The 22,263-nt window shown below is 42.1% G+C and overlaps 1 protein-coding gene across 2 annotated transcripts in view; it reads left to right on the plus strand.

Moving 5' to 3' along the window:
• The window catches only part of fryl (furry homolog, like), a 64,116-nt gene that overhangs the window by 17,670 nt on the left and 24,183 nt on the right, over window positions 1–22,263 (plus strand). For both annotated transcript variants that reach the window (XM_075484727.1, XM_075484728.1), the window contains 40 exons: window positions 1,781–1,989; window positions 2,226–2,279; window positions 4,559–4,698; window positions 4,863–4,959; window positions 6,033–6,112; window positions 6,387–6,467; window positions 7,044–7,212; window positions 8,090–8,182; window positions 8,267–8,365; window positions 8,481–8,582; window positions 10,314–10,358; window positions 11,638–11,741; window positions 11,899–12,007; window positions 12,132–12,218; window positions 12,306–12,477; window positions 12,561–12,693; window positions 12,779–12,886; window positions 12,991–13,228; window positions 13,310–13,486; window positions 13,601–13,687; window positions 13,777–14,045; window positions 14,258–14,465; window positions 14,567–14,691; window positions 14,785–14,842; window positions 14,941–15,032; window positions 15,123–15,295; window positions 15,397–15,557; window positions 15,638–15,748; window positions 16,014–16,168; window positions 16,260–16,359; window positions 16,462–16,630; window positions 19,066–19,334; window positions 19,440–19,580; window positions 19,670–19,838; window positions 19,940–20,024; window positions 20,810–20,922; window positions 21,015–21,165; window positions 21,250–21,353; window positions 21,489–21,671; window positions 21,983–22,184. In XM_075484727.1, coding sequence (XP_075340842.1) covers window positions 1,781–1,989; window positions 2,226–2,279; window positions 4,559–4,698; window positions 4,863–4,959; window positions 6,033–6,112; window positions 6,387–6,467; window positions 7,044–7,212; window positions 8,090–8,182; window positions 8,267–8,365; window positions 8,481–8,582; window positions 10,314–10,358; window positions 11,638–11,741; window positions 11,899–12,007; window positions 12,132–12,218; window positions 12,306–12,477; window positions 12,561–12,693; window positions 12,779–12,886; window positions 12,991–13,228; window positions 13,310–13,486; window positions 13,601–13,687; window positions 13,777–14,045; window positions 14,258–14,465; window positions 14,567–14,691; window positions 14,785–14,842; window positions 14,941–15,032; window positions 15,123–15,295; window positions 15,397–15,557; window positions 15,638–15,748; window positions 16,014–16,168; window positions 16,260–16,359; window positions 16,462–16,630; window positions 19,066–19,334; window positions 19,440–19,580; window positions 19,670–19,838; window positions 19,940–20,024; window positions 20,810–20,922; window positions 21,015–21,165; window positions 21,250–21,353; window positions 21,489–21,671; window positions 21,983–22,184 — 5,422 coding nt within the window. The remainder of the gene's footprint in view (window positions 1–1,780; window positions 1,990–2,225; window positions 2,280–4,558; window positions 4,699–4,862; window positions 4,960–6,032; window positions 6,113–6,386; window positions 6,468–7,043; window positions 7,213–8,089; window positions 8,183–8,266; window positions 8,366–8,480; window positions 8,583–10,313; window positions 10,359–11,637; window positions 11,742–11,898; window positions 12,008–12,131; window positions 12,219–12,305; window positions 12,478–12,560; window positions 12,694–12,778; window positions 12,887–12,990; window positions 13,229–13,309; window positions 13,487–13,600; window positions 13,688–13,776; window positions 14,046–14,257; window positions 14,466–14,566; window positions 14,692–14,784; window positions 14,843–14,940; window positions 15,033–15,122; window positions 15,296–15,396; window positions 15,558–15,637; window positions 15,749–16,013; window positions 16,169–16,259; window positions 16,360–16,461; window positions 16,631–19,065; window positions 19,335–19,439; window positions 19,581–19,669; window positions 19,839–19,939; window positions 20,025–20,809; window positions 20,923–21,014; window positions 21,166–21,249; window positions 21,354–21,488; window positions 21,672–21,982; window positions 22,185–22,263) is intronic.

Here is a 22,263-nt window from a genome sequence, read left to right on the forward strand (position 1 = left end):
GAACTTTACTGTTTGTTGTAAAAGTTACTTTTAATGGTGGTTGTTTTTGCACGTACACAGATTTGTTCAGGACATGTGAGATTTAAACTAGTGATGCTCCGATCATGATCGGCCGATAATGCCCAAAAATAGCCTGATCGGCGATCGGAAAAATATGCCGATCAAAAAACCGATCACCTGACGTAAATTACTAGCGACCACTTTCTAATGTGGTACGTGACGTGTGTACAGAACCGAACAGGCACAACCTTTACAGTGCATCTCGACAACATGACCTCTCCTGTCTGGAATTTCTTCAAAGTGTGTCAGAAAGATGTGAAACTTACTGCGGTCACGCCATCTGCGCTCCGGAGAGGCACGGTCGCGCTAGCTACACTTGAAAATCGAGTGCCCGTTTACATCGCGTCGTACGGTAAAGCGTGTGAGCAGATTTATGGTGCATTCAAGTGCACCCCGTAAACTCAGAAATCTATATCGAAGTTGATTTTTCATTTGTTGGAATACCTGTCATTACTTGGTTGTTTTTTTTACTACATTCTTTTTAATGATTAAAACAAAATGATAGAACAAAATTGTTGAAGCATATTCAGAATCAAACTCATTTCTGCATAGTCAGATTTGAAAACTTCATTTAGAACCAAATCAAAATGTTCTCTGCCGACTCCACCAGATTCTTGTTCTACATGTCCCCAGCTACCTCTGTGGTGATTTTCAAGTCATTTCACTGCATCATTGTTTAATAATCTGATGTTGAAATCATACCCAATGGATGATGTATATGGGCAGATTAAAATATTAATAGAAAATAAAAAAAACAATTGTTTTCTGCAAACTCCACCAGATTCTTGTTCTACATGTCCCCAGCTACCTCTGGTGGTTTAATTTCTATAAATGGTGCACTCTCTGCTTGGAAATGTCCGATTCCTTCCGTGATCGGCAATCGGGCAGATCATGATTTTGGTGATCGGTCCAAAAAATGCTGATCGGAGCATCACTAATTTAAACAGTTTCATAGAGCAGAATTTTTCTCAGCAGCTCAACCATATTGTTCTTTTTATCAGCCCTTTTCCTCATAATCAGGAATATTGGGATTTTGTTTTTGTGTTCAAGTTTGTTTGACATTAAGGCATGAGACTGTGTGTTTTTCTCAAGTGACAGTTGTGACTAATATAGTCTTGTTGGTGTTACATATGTGGAATATATAGATGTCTGAAACCAATTCTGTAACTGATGAAACCGTGCATGAAGGTCCTGAAAGTTACAAAATGGATTGAAACTTAGACTTGTGCTCCACTTGAAACTTCTGACCGGAAACAGTGTAGTATACTGATCAATGATCAGTGTCATGAATCAGCTTTGTAAAAAAGAGCCTGAGGACATTGTTTATTATTCTAAATGTATTTCTTGATTGATTTATTTGATGTAATACAGTAGATTATATATTGATAAAGCTCAAATGGGGGAATAATTATATATATATTTTTTTCTTCCAGGTAATTTGAGGCCACTATGTGATATATAAGCTCAGGAAATGATTCTATAATAGAGAATTGCAAGGAAGGAGAATTTGATGTTTGCCTTACTCAGCACTGCCATTTGTCTCCTTTTCTCTCATCATTTCCATCAGTTTGCCTCTTTTGGAAATGTCCTCACTCATGTTGGGATCAGAACGAGCGAATGACCTTGCATGCTTTACAAGAGTGTTGTTCTTGGTCCGAACCTGCTGCTGCGACTCCCACTGTATTATTGTCTAACCTCTGCCCCCATTGCCTCCCTGCAGCTTCTGCACCAGTCAGCAGCAGCGTGATCAGACGCCGTGCTCCCACCTCAGTGACTCCCCTTTCTTGGGAGAAACACAACATCGCAACCATGTCGAGCATCACCATCGACCCCGAGCTCAAGCCCGGGGAGTTTGTCATCAAGAGTCTGTTTGCAGAATTTGCAGTACTGGCAGAGAAGAAGATCGAGATGGTGATGGCTGAACCACTGGTGAGTCCACTGAGGATAAGAGCTTGTGTCATGAAACATGGGAAATGAAATCCAATCCACAACACGTGATACATCTCACACAGCAGAGATAACCTATACGATGTTACTTCAGCATTCTTTTCTATGATTGTTGCTCTATCATCTGAATGCTTTTAGACAACAATTGAGTATTTTTGATTTGGTGAGCACTGCTTCTTGGTTATTAACACATTTGTTCATCCTCCATCCTCTAACAGGAGAAACCCCTGTCCCGATCCCTACAGAGAGGGGAAGATGCACAATTTGACCAGGTAAGTCGAGCCTTGAGCTATTATTCTAACTTTTTACAAGGAACCAAATCATTTGTTCTAACCTATGGTTGTTCTACTGACTCACCGGATGACACCCGTCTAAGGAGTGGGTTTAAACTGCAGTACAGAGGATCCTGCATGGATGTGCTGTGGCTCGCGTCCTTTTTCTTTGATCTTTACAATGTAATCACTATGAGAGCCTCAGATGATAGTTTAATTTTTTTAGATTCACTGCTCTGTTGTCATAATTTTTGCTCCCTCTCATTCATTCTTCATGCCACTTCATCATAGAAATATCTAATCCCATGCTACAGCTTAAAGTTGATAGAACTAACAAGCAGTTGTGGAGATTGAAATTATAAGGCCTACTTCAACGAAATGAACTGTTCCACCTCTCTATCGAAAAGCTGTTTTAGGGATTAGAGTTTTTTTGTTGTTGTTGTTGTTGTTTTTTTAATCCCTCTGTCTTGTGGTGGTGATGGAGGGGTCGGGGGAAGGACTATAACAACGACCAATAGGAAGAATTGACAACGCAATACAGGTGTATAGATTTGACAAACTCATTGCCTTCCGCCAACAACAGTCCTCTCTCATGCAGCGTTTGAGTCCCCACTCAATCAATCCCCCAGTCAATGGGCTGTCCCTCATCTGTAGATGGTGCAGATCTCTGTACAATGGGCCAGCCTGCTGCAGAATGCTTTCTTCAGCAAAACACAAAGCCAATGAGGATATGGTGGTATAGATCCAGCTGTCCCCAATTGTGAGTGAGGGAGAGAAAATGTGTATGTAGAGCGCAAAAGTGAGTGTGTAGAATCGCTGTGTCATCCTCAGCAGTACATCAGCCTCGGGCGCTGGAGTGTATCTGCCCAGCACCATAAGGGCAGAGGGAGCAATTACATAACTCTTCTGCCTATCATCCATCATCCGCCTCTCTCATCATACTGCGCTGGCCCCATAACACACAAACGAGCACATACACTTGAATAGTTAATGCGTACTGACCACCTTACCTCATGTTTTATGTATTGACTAAAAACTTTTAATCATGACTTGGATACTGTTTAAATTTCCTTTCTTTTTTTTTTCTTTTTTTTTTTTTTTTTTTTTTTTTTTTTTTTTTTTTGGGTAGCTGCTAGTAAGAGGATTTTGTGTTTTCTTAAGCGTTTGTTCCTAAACGTACACCATTATAAAGCATCCATAGCAGTGGATTTGTTGAAGCCTGTTAACACAGAGGAATGGTACCGGCTTTCATTATCACTGATGCGATCAAAGTGCTGATGAGTTGTTTGGAGGACAGCCTTTTATTATTGTAGGCTTATATGAATGCTGTAGAGGCATTTGTGCTGTGGAGCCTCTCAGCTGTGAATCAGCGTTGTGACGTTCTAATCACGACATCCAACATTATGCTTTCAAAAGGAACATAAATGAAAATAAGTTATTCGAGTAAAGCCTCACGAAAGGACGATAGTTGAGGTTTCTCGTTTTCATACATTCTCGTTTTTTTTTTTTTCCAGTCATCATGTGGTCATTTTTTTCTCACCAATTTTGACATTTTAAAGTCTAAAGGCTGAGTTATACTTCTTTTAACTGCCCTTGCGCTTGCGTCTTGCGCGTATGTTAATGTCTCGAGACGTTTATACTTCATTTTGCTTTGTCGGCGGTTGCGTGTGCTGCGTGGCGATTCACCGCCAGGACAGTAGGTGGAGTAGCGGGTTTTTTCAATGACAAGCCTACTATGATGAAAGCAAATTCACCGCCAGGACCTCTTCGAGTGGATTCATGCTTCTTCTTCTTGTAAATAGCCGGTATTTTGTCAGATTTTCAACACCTTGGGGGTCTAAACGACTACTTTCTCGCCTGAAAATGTTTCAAATGTTGCTATAGTTATATATTTACAGAGTTTATAGCTTAAGGGAAATCAGCTTTTCAGGCTGGCTGATTTGGGCTCGGACAGGAGTGAAGTGCACTGTGTGTAAACGCTCTGCATACTGTCAGATCGATGAGTGCCGTTTTCAAGTAGTAGGCGGTTTCGAACACAGCCAGTGGCTTGTGCTTGCGTCTTGCGTAAAGTTTAGAAAATTGAGGTGACACACGCAAGCACGCAAGGGGGGACTTGCAACCGCGCAAGGGCTTGCGTTGCGTCTTGCGTCTTGCGTTGCGTCTTGCGTTACCGACTATAAACCAGGCTTAACTTTCCTTTTATGAAAATACTGACTATGTTTTGCAATTTGACCTGTAAAAACAAGATGTTTTTTCTTTTTTTTTTTTTTCTTTTCTAGTTAATAAGCTCTATGAGCTCAATAGCAGAACACTGTTTGCCCTCCCTACTGCGCACACTGTTTGACTGGTACCGGCGGCAGAGTGGCACTGAAGACGAGTCTTATGAGTACAGACCTCGCTCTAGTACAAAGTCTAAAGGGTGAGATGGTCCTTTTTGCTTTCTTCCATACTTTCCTTAAATGTTTTCCCTCTTGAACAGAGTGATTATTACCTTTAACCATCTTCCCTTTTTAATTTAGTTGTATTTATTTATTTATTCATTCATTTATTTATTTATTTATTTTCTCCTCTGATTTTCTGTAGAGATGAACAGCACCGGGACAAAGATTACCTTCTGGAACGGCGGGACTTAGCCATAGATTTCATTTTTTGTTTAGTTTCTGTGGAAGTTCTGAAACAGGTGAGTGATCTGAGACTCTTTGCTCTCACTGCACTTTATAATGAATTACACTGCCTATAAAAAGTAAAATGTAGGCCATCTGATTGAATTAATGTTGACTTATCTTATCCAAGTGTTTGGCAAGTGTTTGTGAATGAGATCACTTCTGATGCAGCACACTGCATCGTATGTTTGTGCATTACTTCCTTCCAGGCAGAACTGGTACTTGGGGTGTGTTTCCATTGATTATTCCTTAGTTTTGATATGGTATCTATATAGGTTAAAGAATTATTGCTCTTCTTTTTACATAGCTGCAACTCTGCCTTTGCTCTTGGCCTGAAGATGGTCCCTCTATATTTGTATCATTATATCATTTTAGTCACTAAAGTGTTAAAGGAGAATTTTTTTTTAAATTATTATTATTAGTATTATTTTAAACCTGGACCTGTGCTGCAGTGGCGTACGTCGATTAAGTCATCCCACTGGACGCGAGTGTAGAAAGCTTCCATAAGCCCCCCGATTGCCCCAGATAACAACAACATGGCAGCTATGAGCTAACAGTGCAATAGTACTCGTTTATTCATTCATTCATTCAGCTTAAAGTATTGGTAAAATAAAGACAGATAATGCCTTATTTAGAGGCTGTATTGTCTATGCCCCATTCTGTCCTGTTATATGGATATACGCGGATCTCGAGTAATATAAATATCATCCGAAGGACGCCGACTTTCACCAAACTGTTATCGGTGAGTAGATGAATGTATTCTATGCCACAAATAAGGTCCAGGTTTTAAAAGAAAAAAAAAGAACTTCCCCTCTAAAATCACATTAACTTAAATTGACTGAATGACTTATCCTACAAAGAAAGAGTAAACTAATGATGTGGCAACATACCAACTCCCAACCGAGTGTGTTTCTGAAGTAAATTGTCTCAATCCAAGCACTGTTCTGAGGTAAAAGCCAATCCCCAGAGACCAGAGCTGTGTTGTCCTTGGCTTTGCTTCTGCAGGGAAGATCATGAATGGTGGCAAAGAGAAAGAATGAGGACTGATAATGCTTCTGATAAGACTAATGATTCCATCTTTACGTCGCAGATTCCTCTTCATCCAGTGCCAGATGTTTTAGTACATGAAGTTCTGAACCTTGCATTCAAGCACTTTAAACACAAAGAGGGGTAAGTTGGTTTCAGAACCCAAACAGACCAATGACACGGATGAATGACGCAACAAAAGTGCTCAATTCATTACCATATTCTCCGTGGTGGCACTTTCTCATTTGGTTTGAGTAGACTGGTTCTATAGTCATTGTGCCACATCACTATTTTTCATTAAGAGGCCCATTGGCAGCCTGAATCAGTCTCGCATCACCACGATTGTGGTCATGGTTTGTTTGTTGTTTTGAGCGACACTTCATAAAGATTTAATAGCATGCCCTTTGATAATTTACAGGTACTGTGGCCCCAACACTGGCAACGTGCACATCATCGCAGACCTGTATGCCGAGGTCATAGGGGTTCTCACACAGTCAAAGTGAGTAACTTAAAGGGATAGTTCGCCTCTTTTGACATGAAGCTGTATGACATCCCATATTAGCAATATCATTTATGAACATTGACTTGCCCCCTGCTGCGTCCTGTGAGCCGAATTCCAGCTGAGTTTTGGGGTCCACGAAGCTAGTCCGGCTAGTTGGCTGGGGGCACAAAAATAAAGCATTTTGCTTCTCAAAAAAATATCCGTTCAAAAGAGTAATACATTTGCATCACAAAATCGTTGTCCAGGAAAAAGTCAGACCTCACTTAGCTTGGCGCTATTTTTGCCTCCCTTGATATCAATGCGTCCAATGTAAAACTGTGCAGACCGAAGAACAGACCGAGCACTCCCTAGCCACCTAGCGATAGCTGCACCTGTTACGGTGTTTACTGCTCGGAAGCAGGGGACTGCTGATATTGCTAATATGGGATGTCATACAGCTTCATGTCAAAAGAGGTGAACTATCCCTTTAAGAGTGCCCTGCAGCACTTTAACGTTGGCCATGTTGTTTACAGTTCATTACCCCTCCCTGCTCAGTTTCTTTTTGTAAGTGTAGATTTGTGCATGTGTCCTCAGGTTTCAAGCAGTGAGGAAGAAGTTCATCACAGAACTGAAAGAGCTCAGGCAAAAGGAGCAGAGTCCTTATGTAGTCCAGAGCATCATCAGTCTCATCATGGGCATGAAGTTTTTTCGGGTCAAGATGTATCCCGTGGAGGATTTTGAAGCTTCTTTTCAGTTCATGCAGGTAAGATATTTAATTAATCAGATTCAGAAAACTTGATTAGTCCCAGAGGGCAGTTTATTTGCATATAGTGCATATTTACCTGAGTGTACCTTCAGTAAATGTGACTGTCTGTTTTTGCTAAATTACACCAGATGTTTCCCACCCCTCCAAAAACTGCCAACTCATTGTTGAAACTTCATGGCTAGATGAGTTTGCAGAGTGTGTCAGGCATCTCTACGAGATGTGAAGGGAGCAGTTGCTTTTCCATTTATCTCCATTCGGTGATCTTTGAATTAAAAGGAAAAGAAGAATGTGTTCTCTCAACATTACCATCATTTCTTAATGTGTATTTTGAACATGCTGTGGTCAATATACACTGGCTTTCAGCACATATCTCGGTGCCTTCCCATATGTTCTAACCAATCATGTCCAGCATTTATATTTTGTTTGGATATAAGATCTCTTAAAATTTCATTTTGCAATATTTCAACATTACAGTTATGTCAGTGCTTCGGTAGCTCAGCTTAGGAGGGAAACAGGATACTGGGAAGGACTATTTAAAAATAAATAAATAAATAAATTAAAAGATCCCTTTTTCTTCTTTTTGTCATGTGAGCTGCCGTCTTTACTTCCACATTAATGTTAATACAGTTTAGCACAAGTAACTCTGTTATAATTATTTGTTCTATAATGTGCAAATTCATTTAGGAAATTTGCCGACTCAGAAATAAGCATGTTTTGTTTTTTTTTGTTTTTTTTTGATCCTGCACACCATCATCGAAACAGTGAAGTCCTTTATGACAAAGACTAACGAATGGAGAGATTTAAAGTCAGAGGTGTGTTACTATGTGTGTCCTCCCTGTTCTTAACATGCATGCCTTTGGTATCCTTTTCTTAGGAGTGTGCCCAGTATTTCCTTGAAGTTAAGGATAAAGACGTAAAGCACGCTCTGGCGGGACTGTTTGTCGAGATCCTCATTCCTGTCGCAGCTGTGAGTAACACTCTTCTCTCCACACCAAAGTTGAATGTAATTCTGTTATTCTCATGCCCTGATTGATGTTTCCTTCGTTCTCAGGCGGTGAAAAATGAAGTCAATGTGCCGTGCCTAAAAACATTTGTGGAGATGCTGTACCAGACAACATTCGACCTGAGCTCCAGGAAGAAGCACTCTTTGGTAATAATAATCTTGACATAAGCCTGGAGGGATTTTGATTTCAGATGCTAAATTTGAGCTGGCGAAACAAACTGTTTCCCCTCCTGTCGATGACTGTACTGATCTGTCTCCCCAGGCTCTCTATCCCCTGGTGACATGCTTGTTGTGCGTCAGTCAGAAGCAGTTCTTTCTCAACAACTGGCACATCTTCCTCCAGAACTGCCTCTCGCACCTAAAGGTACTGCCAGCCGTAACCTTTCCACTGATTGATTTCAGAAAGAATGAACTCTGCAGCCTTAAAGAGTATAACAACAACTTTATTCTTCAGGGTTAAGTATTTCAAAGGACACCATTCCAGACGTCATGTCTAATTCGGTTCATCTTATGACCCATGTTATGAAATCGGTGGTTTTACAGGGTAATAAAAAGTGACCTTGTGGGCTAACATTGGCTCATAACTATTTTTAAAAATGAATTTCACAATGTGAAAGCATCATTTCTTTCTGTCCAAAGGGAAGATAATTGTTGGCGTTATGACAGTTAATGTCTGGTACATGGTTGGAACCTGTGACTGAAGAAGTTGTCTTGGGTTTTAAAGGGTGTGCTCTGTGTTTGTCTGAATACCACAATGTGCTTACCCCTCCATTATCAACAAACCTCATCTGGACAGGAATAGCACTTGATTTGATAACGCTATAATAAAGCCTAAAAACGCAAACATATGTTGGAAAGGATTACAAGGCACCGCTAATATTTCCTAAACTCAGCTTCATAAATCTGCTACATCTTGGCTAAACCAAACATTGATGACATCTCAAGTGCTGTTTTACTTCAGGTCTGTTATAGACTCCTTGTAAACCAATTACAAACAGAAAAGCCTTTTTTTTTTTTTTTTTTTTTTTTTTCTTCCTGATCATTGAATCCAGAGGCTGATTGAACAAATCTCTGACAGATTGACCGACTCAATGAGTGTGTTTTCCATTCTTCACTGATTACCTCTTGTAGTTACTGTTTGTGCTCCTGTAGTGGATAAATTTGAGTTTGCGTCCTTGTGATGGGATTTTAAGTGGTTTTGGCCTATTTGTCTTTTCAGTGATCTCATTCCAGAATTTTGTTTCACATAAATTTGTTGTATCGAATCAGAGAGTTAATTCCTTTTTTTTATCGAAATAATTCTGTGGGATTGTGTAACGGTGTTGTGATGATTTTAGTTATGTCCGTCCAAAAACTGCCTCGCTGTGCTTAACAAATTGCATAATCTGAATATTTCTGGTAATGCAACTGACAATCAGTATTGGGAGATAATTATCCGTATAGAGGGGACTTTCCCTTTAATCATAATGCATTTGAATGTAATTGTTTGTGTGAAGAACAGATTGTGATTTATGCCATAAGTGAATCAGCCCTCTTTTTAATATGTGATCGCCACATGATTTTAATTGAGCGCTTTGCATTTTGAGGGTTGGGTCACAGATTTGAATGGTCTGCTTTAGTTGGGTGTGGCTCTTTGGCGGCATACTAGATGAGAGAGGCAACATTGTGTTGGTTTTTGGTTTGCTTCATCCCATCTTTCTGTTCCCCCTCAAATCCTTTTTTCTGTGTGTTTTTCCTTTGTCTCGTTGATTTGCAAACCACAGCACACCTTATTTTACTCAGCTTTTACACATTGAAATTGATATTCTACTCCTCATATAGAAAATGCAGTAACATTAAACACAACTGGACTGTTGTTTTGTACTACGAGCATGCGACTCAGTCCAAACGTGGCATGTTTAACAGTTCATTCATTTTAATTTCAGATGGCTTTTTTTATGCACTGTCACTCTGACAAGAGAAAAGCTAGTTTTGACTTCTCTTGTCATATTTGTTGTCTGTTTTTGTTCATAACTTGCATGTGTCCCTCCTCAAACCCTTCATTCTTTGTCTCCTGTCATTTGATCTTTTTTTTTCTCACATTGACTCGCTCCAGATGCCGTCTAACAACAGCATCCGAAAGCAGATTGAGACACTGCAGGTGAGTCGTCTGGTGTCAGTGAGTAGCCTGGTGCTCTTTTCCTTGCAATGGTCCAGGTCCTACTCAGGATGTAGCGTAGTACATTTCCACTTGCTTGGCTAAAGGAAAGGGGTGAGTTGTCTGTCGTGAACTTAAAGTGTTGCAGTTAAAGTGTCAGCAGTGAAGAGCACTACATGAACTACTTGGAACTTGTGATTTAGCTTAAGGTTTGTGGTTAAGCCGGTTTGTGTCCATGAGCAGTTTGGTTGACTTTTGTCTAATGTCTTGATATAAAGATGCGTGCGTTTATGTGGGATGTATAGCAGTGGAACAACTACTAAAATCTTCGGTGAGGCAAATGTAGATTATAATGTTGGATTAAAAAATTTTTGAAGCATTGAGGTGGACATCACTATGACCCTGGTAGCTAATGGGGGATAATTCTCAAGTTGATCTGAATCCTCGAGGGGCTTGCATGTAGTGCGCTACGCACACATTATTGTTTTTAATGAACTTTGCAGACAGAAAGATTAGATGTATAGAGCACAGAAAGGTTTGTAGACTGCTTTTTGCAGATCAGCATGTCTTCACATGTCAGTTCACCGCAGTCGCAAAAAGTCACGGTCCCATTTACACGTCTGACATCCCTGTAGCCTGCTGTTTCTTTGGGGGATAAAAATGGTTGATTCAAGCCATATCGCATAATTCTCATTCTCCTGTTTTTTTTTCCCCCAGTATTAATCTGAGATGAGACCGGTTCTTTTTAGATATCTCATCATAAATCATCAGTTTTGTAAGACCGCTGCACTGATTAAAAAAATATTATAATAATTTTACACTCCACATGGAAATTTGTCTTTGTGCCAACATGGTAAAAAGTGATGCGGCCTCGATGCACTTGGCACAATACAGAGTGGGAGAGAAGTGTGTAACCCATAATTACTTAAACTCCATCAGGTCATCAAGTTCAAGCCAACAGTTGGATAATCCTTCACACCGTGACACCCCTGGGTCTCACTGTGACCCTGTGAATGTACATCAGTAATCTAGATATTTTAAAGATGACTTAGTCGGTCAGTTGGAAAATTGGTGAGAAATAACTAAACTATGTGTTATCATGGGGCATAATAATTGTAAAATTACATTACGGTATTAAGTGGGTGCATTTCATTCACTGTCATATAGACATCTCCCAACAAGGTGATCGCTCAAGTCTCACAGGTCAGGTAATGAAATGGTTACCAATAAACAGGGTGCTCATAGTATCCTGCTTTTTGTTTTCTGTTTTCCACGTCCACAGAATAAAGATCCCAAAATGTCCCGGGTTGCATTGGAGTCGCTCTACAGGCTGCTTTGGGTGTACATTATCAGGATCAAGTGTGAGAGTAACACTGTCACTCAGAGGTCAGTCGCAGAGCCCGGCAAAAATGTAACCGCCAAACTGCTCCCGCACAATCAGTCCCTTTGCGGCTTACACCTGTCAAGAAGAAGTCCTCCTCCAAAAAGCCTTTGTCATCCAGCGCATGTATTCTTATACAATGTCCCTGCTTTTCCATCCTAGTCGCCTGCTCAGCATCGTGTCAGCACTTTTCCCCAAAGGCTCCCGCAGTGTGGTGCCAAGAGACACACCCCTCAACATCTTTGTCAAGATCATCCAGTTCATAGCCCAGGTAAGCAGTGAGCGCACATTGTGACATATCTGGATTTTTCACTGGTGAGACGCACCAGGACACACCAGACAGACACAGCTGTGGGTGAGTGATTGTTTGTTTGTTTGTTTGTTGGTTACTACAGGAAAGACTGGATTTCGCTATGAAGGAGATTATCTATGACCTTCTGTGTGTGGGAAAGTCTCACAAAACCTTCACCATCAACCCAGAGGTAAACTATAGACAACAGTTCCACTTTAGTTCTCATAGGAGTGTTGGTGTATTGTTTCTTATCTTCTTCCTCTTTCTGTCCTGCCAGAGGATGAATATTGGTTTGCGAGCCTTTTTGGTGATTGCTGACAGCCTACAGCAGAAAGATGGGGAGCCACCAATGCCTACTACAGGGATCATCATGCCTTCTGGGAACACGCTGCGTGTAAAGAAAATCTTCCTCAACACCACCCTCACCGACGAAGAAGCAAAAGTTATTGGTATGTTCGGTAATGAGACGAGTAACGTTTGCTGACGTTTAATAACAGTTAGTTATTAATAATAACTAACTGTGTGTTTCCAGGCATGTCACTGTACTACCCTCAAGTAAGAAAGGCCTTGGATAACATCTTACGCCACCTGGACAAGGAAGTGGGACGCTCCATGAGCATGACCAGTGTACAGATGTCCAACAAGGAGCCTGAGGATATGATCACGTATGTAACCGCATCATGGATACAGTTACTCCTCTGCCCGTGCTGCTGTGTGTGCCTGACCTGGTTCTCAATAATTGTGCTGCAGGGGAGAGAGGAAGCCAAAGATCGATCTGTTCCGAACATGCGTGGCCGCCATCCCAAGACTGATACCAGATGGCATGAGCAGACAAGACCTAATAGAGCTTCTAGCCAAGTAATTCAGCCTCTTTAACCTCACCTGTGACGCATCACTTCACTCTGGGTGCTTTGGCGACTCGTACCTTAATGCCTGTCTGATGGCCTCTCGCCCTCCTTTAGATTGACCATCCACATGGATGAGGAGCTGCGTGGCCTTGCCTTTACAACTCTGCAGGCCCTGATGGTGGATTTCCCAGAGTGGCGGGAAGATGTCCTCTCAGGGTTTGTGTACTTCATAGTCAGAGAGGTAACCGATGTCCACCCCACACTGCTGGACAACGCCGTCAAGATGCTTCTGCAGCTCATCAGCCAATGGAGGCAGGCAGTGCAGAGCAGCAATAAGAGTCATGATGCACAGGTTGGTGTTTGAACATGTGTCCTGTTTAGGGACAGCTGTGTACCAAATGAGAGATTTTAATGGCACATTATTTTTGAACAGGGCTCGAGCAGCGGCCGTTCTCTGTCCTTGGAGCGTACTCTTCCACTGGGTGTGCTCCATGTGGTCGAGGGTTTAGCACTGGTCGTGCTCTGTAGCTGCCGCCCTGCTACTCGCAGGCTAGCTGTTAATGTCCTCAAGGAGGTCCGCGCGCTGCATACTGCTTTGGGCATTGGCAAGGTAATTGCTTTACTTAAATCGCACATTATTATTACAGGTAAATTGCAGTTGCTTATTAAGTAGTCCCACTGAAACGTTCATTTTGAATACTTTTGTTCTTGCACAATCTTTCAGGGAGATGAAGAATTGGCCATTGATGTAATGGACAGGTTAAGTGCATCAGTGTTGGAGAGCTTTATCCATCTCACTGGAGCCGACCCGGTATGAATACGGTTTTTAGCTTTCAAAATTCCAAAAATTTGAACCCATTCTCTGAGACTTGGCTCATCTTCCTCTGCACTTTCCTTTAGACCAACCTGCTGTATTGTCCCAGTGGGATTGATCTTCAGGCGCTAGCAGAGTGGAGTTCATCTCCCATCAGCCACCAGTTTGATGTGGTGAGCCCCTCGCACATCTGGGTGTTCGCCCATGTTACTCAGGGTCAGGACCCCTGGGTCATCAGCCTCTCCAGCTACCTGCGGTTGGAGAACCTACCCAAACATTGCCCCACTGCCCTCAACTATGCCTGGATGTTTGCCTACACTCGCCTGCAACTACTGTCTCCACAAGTTGACATAAAGTATGTTTGATCTAACATCTCTGTTGTCATTGTGTGTTCTGTTGTTGCAGCTTTTTGTTTTTGTACAGATGTTTATGCCAGAAGGCCTGATGATGATGATGATCACAACGTCTTCTCGATAGGGAATGAGAGACCAAATGCTATCCTGCTCAGTGTTGTGTCCTTTTGTTTCTGTGTCACTCATCCAACTTTTTCTGTGTCCCCACCTGCAGCAGTCCCATCAATACCAAAAAAGTGAACAGTCTGAACAGCAGTGACTCCTACGTTGGCCTTTGGAGAAACTACTTGATTCTCTGCTGCAGCTCTGCCTCTTCCTCACCCTCCATGTGTTCCTCCTCCTCCACCTCTGGCTCCGTCCGCTGCTCCCCGCCTGAGACGCTGGCGTCTACGCCGGACAGCGGCTACAGTTATGATTCAAAGGTCGGAAGCAGCTGCACATATTTTCACACGAAATGTGCTGAAAGATTTGCTAAAATCCTGTGCGACTGTGCAGTAACGGTAATTCCTGCGTGTTTTGACAGATTGTCGGCACTCCGTCCCCCTCCTCCCTGTTCAAACACATTGTACCAATGATGCGCTCTGAGAGCATGGACATCACAGAGTCTCTCGTGTTGGGGCTTGGCAGGACCAACCCCGTGGCCTTCAGGTAAACAACACTCAGTATTGTCTGCATATTTTCCATTCTATAGAATTTTTTTTTATTTTTATTAAATGTACCTTTTACGTGTAATACTTTCAGAGAGTTGATAGAGGAGCTAAATCCAATTATAAAAGAAGCTCTCGAAAGAAGACCTGAAGTAAGTGCTGTTCATTGAAAACTCTAATTTTTGATCAAACAACTCTTTGTGTCATTATAGATAATTGTTTTCTTTTTTCTTTTTTTTTCTCGCAACAGAACATGAAGCGACGCAGGCGTCGGGACATCCTCAGGGTCCAGCTGGTCCGGATATTTGAGCTACTTGCTGATGCTGGCGTCATCAGTCAGATGTGTGTGACCCACAGACATTAAGGCAAAAATAACAAACTTTCACAAAGATTTTATTTTATTTTTTTAAACATGAACTTTTCTCTTTCCAGAGCCAGCGGTGGCTTAGATGGAGAGAGCCACTCTCTGAACAGTACGCTGCTTGAGTATGTTGACCTGACCAGGCAGTTGCTCGAGGCAGAAAATGACAAGGATTCTGACACTCTGAAAGACATTCGCTGTCACTTCAGTGCACTCGTGGCTAACATAATTCAGAACGTTCCAGGTAGGATTCTTGACTTCCGTCACTCTTACTCTGCTTTTGTCCGTTTTAGTTAAAAGCAATGAAAACGGATCTCTTCTATCAATGGCTTTATTTGTTTTCAGTTCATCAGAGGAGGAGCATCTTCCCTCAGCAGTCACTGCGACACAGTCTCTTCATGCTGTTTAGTCACTGGGCCGGGCCCTTCAGCATCATGTTTACTCCTCTGGATCGCTATAGTGACAGAAATATGCAGATCAACCGCCATCAGTATTGTGCTCTAAAGGTAAACACTCAACCGCATGTTTCCCGCATTTATCATCATGCCCACTAACTGAGAACTAACGGCTTTTTGAAATGTTCCAGGCCATGTCTGCAGTGTTATGTTGTGGACCTGTAGCTGACAATGTTGGCCTTTCCTCTGATGGCTACCTCTACAAGTGGCTGGACAACATCCTGGATTCCCAGGACAAGAAGGTAGAAAAATGTTTTAGTTGTGCGCCGCTTTGATTAAGTTTGTCTGCGATTGTCTGAGCAGAAAGCATTTAAATTTTAATTTAACCATTTGAAAAAATATCCACCTGGTAGGATGATTTATGTCATGATTATAGTCGTCTTTCTCAAAGTTTGTTTGTTTGTCAAATATAGAGTTTACAACATATTTTGTGGCCACATTTCTTATGATACTAACACTGATAATGGAGGAAATGACACCGTGGTTGTAATGTTTGCTGTGCTGTAGGTTCACCAGCTGGGTTGTGAGGCTGTGATGCTGCTGCTGGAGCTGAATCCAGAGCAGAGCAACCTCATGTTCTGGGCTGTGGACCGTTGTTACACCGGTTCACGTCGCGTGGCCGCCGGCTGCTTTAGGGCCATTGCTAATGTCTTTCACAACAGGTACTACATATCGACAGCTTGAAATCATCTGTGTGTGTTTTTTGGTCCCCGTGGTGCCACAAACTCAATGTGTGTTGTTGCTTCCTCTTAGGGATTATCAGTTTGACACTGTGGTGCTGCTGAACCTGATTCTGTTCAAAGCAGCTGATTCTTCAAGGGATATCTATGAGGCAGCGATGCAGCTGTTACAGGTCAGTCTGTTTCACATGGAAAGTTCATTTACAGATACACTGTTACCATGTAGACTTTAGTCATAGATTTGATATATTATAATTGTTGTCTGTGTGAAACAGATCCTGGAGCCAAAGCTTTTCCGTTACGCTCACAAACTGGAGATCCAGCGAACAGATGGTATCTTGACTCATCCCTCACCGCTGCCACATCTCTACTCCGTGTCTTACTACCAGCTGTCTGAGGAGCTTGCAAGGACTTACCCAGAGCTCACTCTGCCCATCTTCTCAGGTTAACTACATTACAGTTTGATTAGAATTAGTATTTGGCTGTGACATGTTACTGTATCCATGGGTGAGCAAAGCTAAACATTGTGTGTACATATATATATATATATATATATATATACACAATACCGGTCAAGTTTTAGAACACCCCAATTTCTCCAGTTTTTTTTTATTGAAAATTACTACTTTAATGTTTCATTGCACTCTGAAATTAAATGAAAGTGTTGTACAAATAAGCAATTGGAGTTTAAAAAAAAAAAAAAAAAAAAAAGGAGAAGAAATCATGGAATCAATTAATGGACCAAAATGTATTTTGCCACCTTTGGCTGATATAACAGCTGAACACACTCGTGGCATTCTTTCTACAATAAAAAATCAAATATTCTTCAGAAAGTTCTTCCCAACTCTGTTGCAGAAGTTCCCATAAATGTGTGGCACTTGTAGGTTGCTTTGCTTTCACTCTTCTGCCCAGTTCATCCCAAATCAGCTCGATGGGGTTTAAGTCTGGAGACTGTGCTGGCCACCCCATGTTTTCAAGTTTAGCATCTTGTTCTTTTTTCCTGAGGTAGTTCTGGCATAGCTTGGACTTGTGTTTTGGGTCATTATCTTGCTGTAGGATGAACCCCTGACCAACTAGGCACATACCAGAGGGTATTGCATGGTGCTGCAGAATGCTGTGGTAGCCATTTTGGTTCAGGGTGCCTCTCACTCCGTACAAGTCACCAACCCTGGATCCAGTAAAACAGCCCCAGACCATCACACTTCCTCCTCCATGTTTGACAGTTGATGACACACACTGTGGAACCATCTTTCGCATACTCGACGGCGTACAAAGATCCTGCGTGATGAACCGAAGATTTAAAATTTTGATTCATCAGTCCATAATACCTTCTTCCGGTCTTCAGTAGTCCAATGGCGGTGTTTCATGGCCCAGTCAAGCCTCTTTGTCTTATTCTGACGTCTGAGCAATGGCTTTCTTGCTGTAACTCACCCTGTCAAACCTGCAGCTTGAAGTTTTCTCCTCACAGTTGAAACTGAGACTTGCTTACCACGACCAATATTAAGCTGTGCTTGAAGCTGTTGTTCTGTGAGCCGCCTATCACGCAAGCTGTTAACTCTCAGAAACTTGTCCTCTGATTTCAGTTTTGGCTTTGAGTCTTCCAGACCTCTTCCTGTCAGAGTTTCCCCCAGTTTCTGAGTGCCTTTTGGTGGTGAAGGAAACTACTCACTGACAGCTTGACTTTCTTTGTAATTTCTCATTTCTCAGACCTACATTTTTAAGTGTTATGATGGTCTGTCTCTCTTCCATTATTAATTGCCTTCTTCTCGCCATTTTTGTAGCAAAACACTACTTTCTGCAGTACAATACTGTTCAACTGATGCTCACGAGGGTATGGTACCACAGTGTGTTCCAACACTGCTTTTTTGTAGACGGGGTAATCAAGTAATATAGGAACACCTGTAGGAATTAGTAGCACCAGCTTTAAAGGATAAGACCGGTTTTTTGACATTGGGCCCTTGATTTCACATTATAGCATGATGTTCTACTCACCCCTGCTTGTTGTTTGTCATTTGGAGCTGTTCCGAAGATATTCGCGAGGCGTCTGGCTGCTCTCTTGAGATATTCGGCCATGAAACGGTTTCCTATGGGCAAGCTCATACAGGCACAAACTATGCTGTTTATAATTTATTAATTACTCTACACTAGAACTGATAACGTGGAGGTGCGTCGCTTACTTAAAAAAATCCGGGTTATTGTAATTTTGATTTTTTTGTCGTAAAGTGGGTGTTACTGACGTCATCGTCGTGCTACTGCCACAGGCAGCCCACAGACCTGCTGCCTATTTATTCATTCGGCTAAAATTCAAAATTAGTAACCCGGATTTTTTTAAGTAAGCGACGCACCTCCACGTTATCAGTGCTGGTGTAGAGTAATTAATAAATTATAAACAGCATAGTTTGTGCCTGTATGAGCTTGCCCATAGGAAACCGTTTCATGGCCGAATATCTCAAGAGAGCAGCCAGACGCCTCGCGAATATCTTCGGAACAGCTCCAAATGACAAACAACAAGCAGGGGTGAGTAGAACATCATGTTATAATGTGAAATCAAGGGCCCAATGTCAAAAAACCGGTCTTATCCTTTAAAGGCTTGATCAACCTTGATTGTCAAAATTGTTAATCCATTTCGTGTTCCCTGAAAATGTAATAATTCTGAAATGTACATTATTTTTCAGATTTGGGTAAACTAACCTTGTGTTTTAACCTCGGGCACTTCACCACTTACCTTTGTACAATTTCAAGCTATCATTGGACTTGAACGACTTGCATTGCAATAAATAACTGGGAAAATTGGGGTGTTCTAAAACTTTTGACCGGTAGTGTATATATATAAATGATACATTCGGCTACCATCTAACTTGCTCATGTCTTCGGTGCAGAGGTGAGCCAGCGTATCCAGACAGCACATCCTGGTGGTCGTCAAGTAATGTTGCACTACCTCCTACCTTGGATGAACAATGTGGAGTTGGTTGACTTCAAGCCAACCATGCGACGACCAGAGGATGGCGGCAGCGGCGAGGAGGAGGAGGATGCACATGAGCGGGATATCATGATGGTTAACAGTCGGCGCTGGCTCCGTGGAGAGGGATGGGGATCCCCACGTGCAACAGCCATGGTGCTAAACAACCTCATGTTTATGACCGCTAAGGTGAGACATGTGGACTCCACCATTTTCAGATTTACTCAAATTGCATGTGTTCAGAAACACCGAAAGAGCTGATGAAATAATCATGGAATCCTTTTATCTTTACAGTATGGGGACGAGTTTGCTTGGTCAGAAATTGAGAATGTATGGACGACATTAGCAGACAGTTGGCCAAAGAACCTCAGAATCATTCTGCACTTTCTCATCAGTATGTCGGGAGTCAACAGTGACCCCAGCCTCTTGCCCTATGTGAGTTACAGCACATTTGTCTCATCGTGTCACGTCCCCGGGTGTAGTGTGTGCCTCTTATTCTTTATGCGCTACATGTGTGTCTCCAGGTGAAACGAGTGGTGGTTTACTTGGGCAGAGATAAGACTATGCAGCTGCTGGAGGAGTTGATGTGTGAGCTTGAGTTAACTGATCCGGTCAGCTCAGCTGTCACTCACATGGACAACCCCCCTTATTACCGCATCACCTCCAGTTACAAGATCCCCTCAGTCACCTCAGGTTAATGAGCAGTAGGAATGCACGAGTTCACCGCTTCGTCCATTGTTCCTATACCGAATAGTGTGTTTCCAGTGCCAGACGTTTCATATCTGCTTCCTCAGGAACAACATCCAGCAGCAATACCATGGTGCCAGGAAACGATGGTCATCATGACAGCAAGATCAAAGACTCTAACATGGAAGACAGGTACAGCTTTTGTATATTTTGACTAGCTGCGTTTTCATTAAATTGTCAAGCTAATTTCCATTCTTTTAAATGGAAAATGCATATTAGGCATATTTTCACCTACAAGTTTGGCTTGGATTAAGCAGGCTTTCTTGTGTCTTCAGAAGGTGGCGGTATGAGGTATGTTATGTGTAGCTTTAACAAACATAGAGCGACAGATGCTAACCGCAAACAAAATCTTTAGGAATAAGGTGCAAACAAAAGGGATTGCCTTGGCAATATTTCAACTGTTTTACATAAACCAGCTCAAATCAGCTGATGTTGGGAATATTTCTTATCTCGAAGCTGAAACGGTTGATCGTTGACATGCTAAGTCACGTAAGTCATGTTAAATGTTTGCTGATGTTGCTCAATTGCAAAACAGTGTTTCTATCTCACATAAAGCTTATTTTGGGGTGAACAAAAAGGGGGAAAAAAACCTCAAGCAAGAGTAAAATGTTAAGCAAAAGTACAGCGTCTTGGCCTTTCCGTTAATCTTTTAAAATTCAGATTTTAAAACACTGAACTATTGTCAACAACTGTTGATGATGCATTTCTCTGTCCTGCCTCAAAGTCTTATTTAATGAAATACAGGGCTGTAATTGAGATATTTTGAATGTTGTAGTTCTTTGAATGAGGAAGCTAGATCAGCTATTTGGATATGGATAAAGTATTAATCAAGATGTAAAATTAAGACACACATGTTGTTAAGGGAAAACTCACTGCTCACCCTATCCTTGTAAACAAAGCCTGTCCGTTTCACACAGTTACACCCACCTGGATATCTACAGCGGTCTGAACAGCAACCTGAACCGTCAGCACCACCGTCTGGAATCCCGTTACAGCAGCAGCTCTGGAGGCTCCTATGAAGACGAGAAGAGTAGGCAGAAAACCTTTGCTCATCCCCGCTCAGCACAACATGAAATTCTTTCCCGTCATCTAACCCTGTTTCTTTTAATACTCTCTCTCCAGGTGACTCTATGCCACTTTATGCAAACTGGCGTTTGAAAGTGATGGATCACAACCAGCCAGAGCCTCTCCCCTTCCCTCCATCAGGTGGCTGCTGGTCTCCTCTAGTGGACTATTTACCAGAGACAAACACCCCCGCTGTGCCCCTCCACAGGTACACTAAATACCACCTTTCTACCAGGAAAAACATTTTTTAAATGTTCTGCTGCTGAGTCAACACAAATGTTCTGTTTTTCAGGTGCAACATTGCGGTCATCCTACTGACGGACCTCATTGTGGACCATGGGGTGAAAATAGAGTGGGGTGCCTACCTGCACCTCTTGCTACATTCTGTGTTTATAGGTAAATTGGACCCTCGCAGACGATAGGCTTGAATAATTTGATGTCTTTGACTGAATCAGTGGTGCGGTATCTAAAAAAAATTCTGCATCCCATTTTTTTAGAACAGATATCAGTTTCCTTGTGTTCTTTCCCCAGGGTTTGATCACCAGCATCCAGAGGTGTACGAGCACTGCAAACGCCTGCTGCTTCACCTGCTCATTGTCCAAGGTGCAAACAGCAGTGTTCAGTCTGTGGCAATGGTGCTTTTACGCAACAGAGACTACAATGATCCAAGGGTTCTGACTGTGAAGCCGGCAGCTCCAGAGTTCAACCTCACAGGTCAGTTCTGCCAAGAAGTGAGATAAAAGGATAATAAAGGATGGAGCAATCATTCTTTAACTAAAGAAATGGGAACCAATTCCCTACCAGCCTCACTTGTTGGACATATTGCACATACCTCTGTGTGTGTAGTTCCAAAGTGAGTCACTGGGTGGCAGCAACAGTTCTGTTCCACACAAACAGGTTTTAGTCACATAAAAAACTGTAACTACCACAACCTGTTAAAGTTGCTAACAGTCTGCACAAATCTCTACAAAAGCCTGATGTGCATCTCTGTTTGTACAACGTGTGTGTGTCAATTGTTCCTACAGGAGCACAGGAGATTTTGCCAGAGTTTCAGCCGTCACCTATGACAGACTCCGGCCTCAGCTCCAGCTCCACATCCTCCAGTATAAGTCTCGGGGCAGGGGGCACTGCTCTGTCCCACCTGTCCCCCACACTTCTGAGTGAGGTAGATGCCACGGCCGAACAGGATGAGAAGGCCAAAGCTCTCATTGAGTTTATTACGTCAAGGTAAGAAGAATTTCTCCGAAAACAATTTGAAATGATTCCTTGTGGCTACTTTAACAACTTCTAAATTTAGCATTTTGTG

Source organism: Odontesthes bonariensis, chromosome 15 (assembly GCF_027942865.1).
Source record: "Odontesthes bonariensis isolate fOdoBon6 chromosome 15, fOdoBon6.hap1, whole genome shotgun sequence".
NCBI classification, from domain to species: Eukaryota; Metazoa; Chordata; class Actinopteri; order Atheriniformes; family Atherinopsidae; genus Odontesthes; species Odontesthes bonariensis.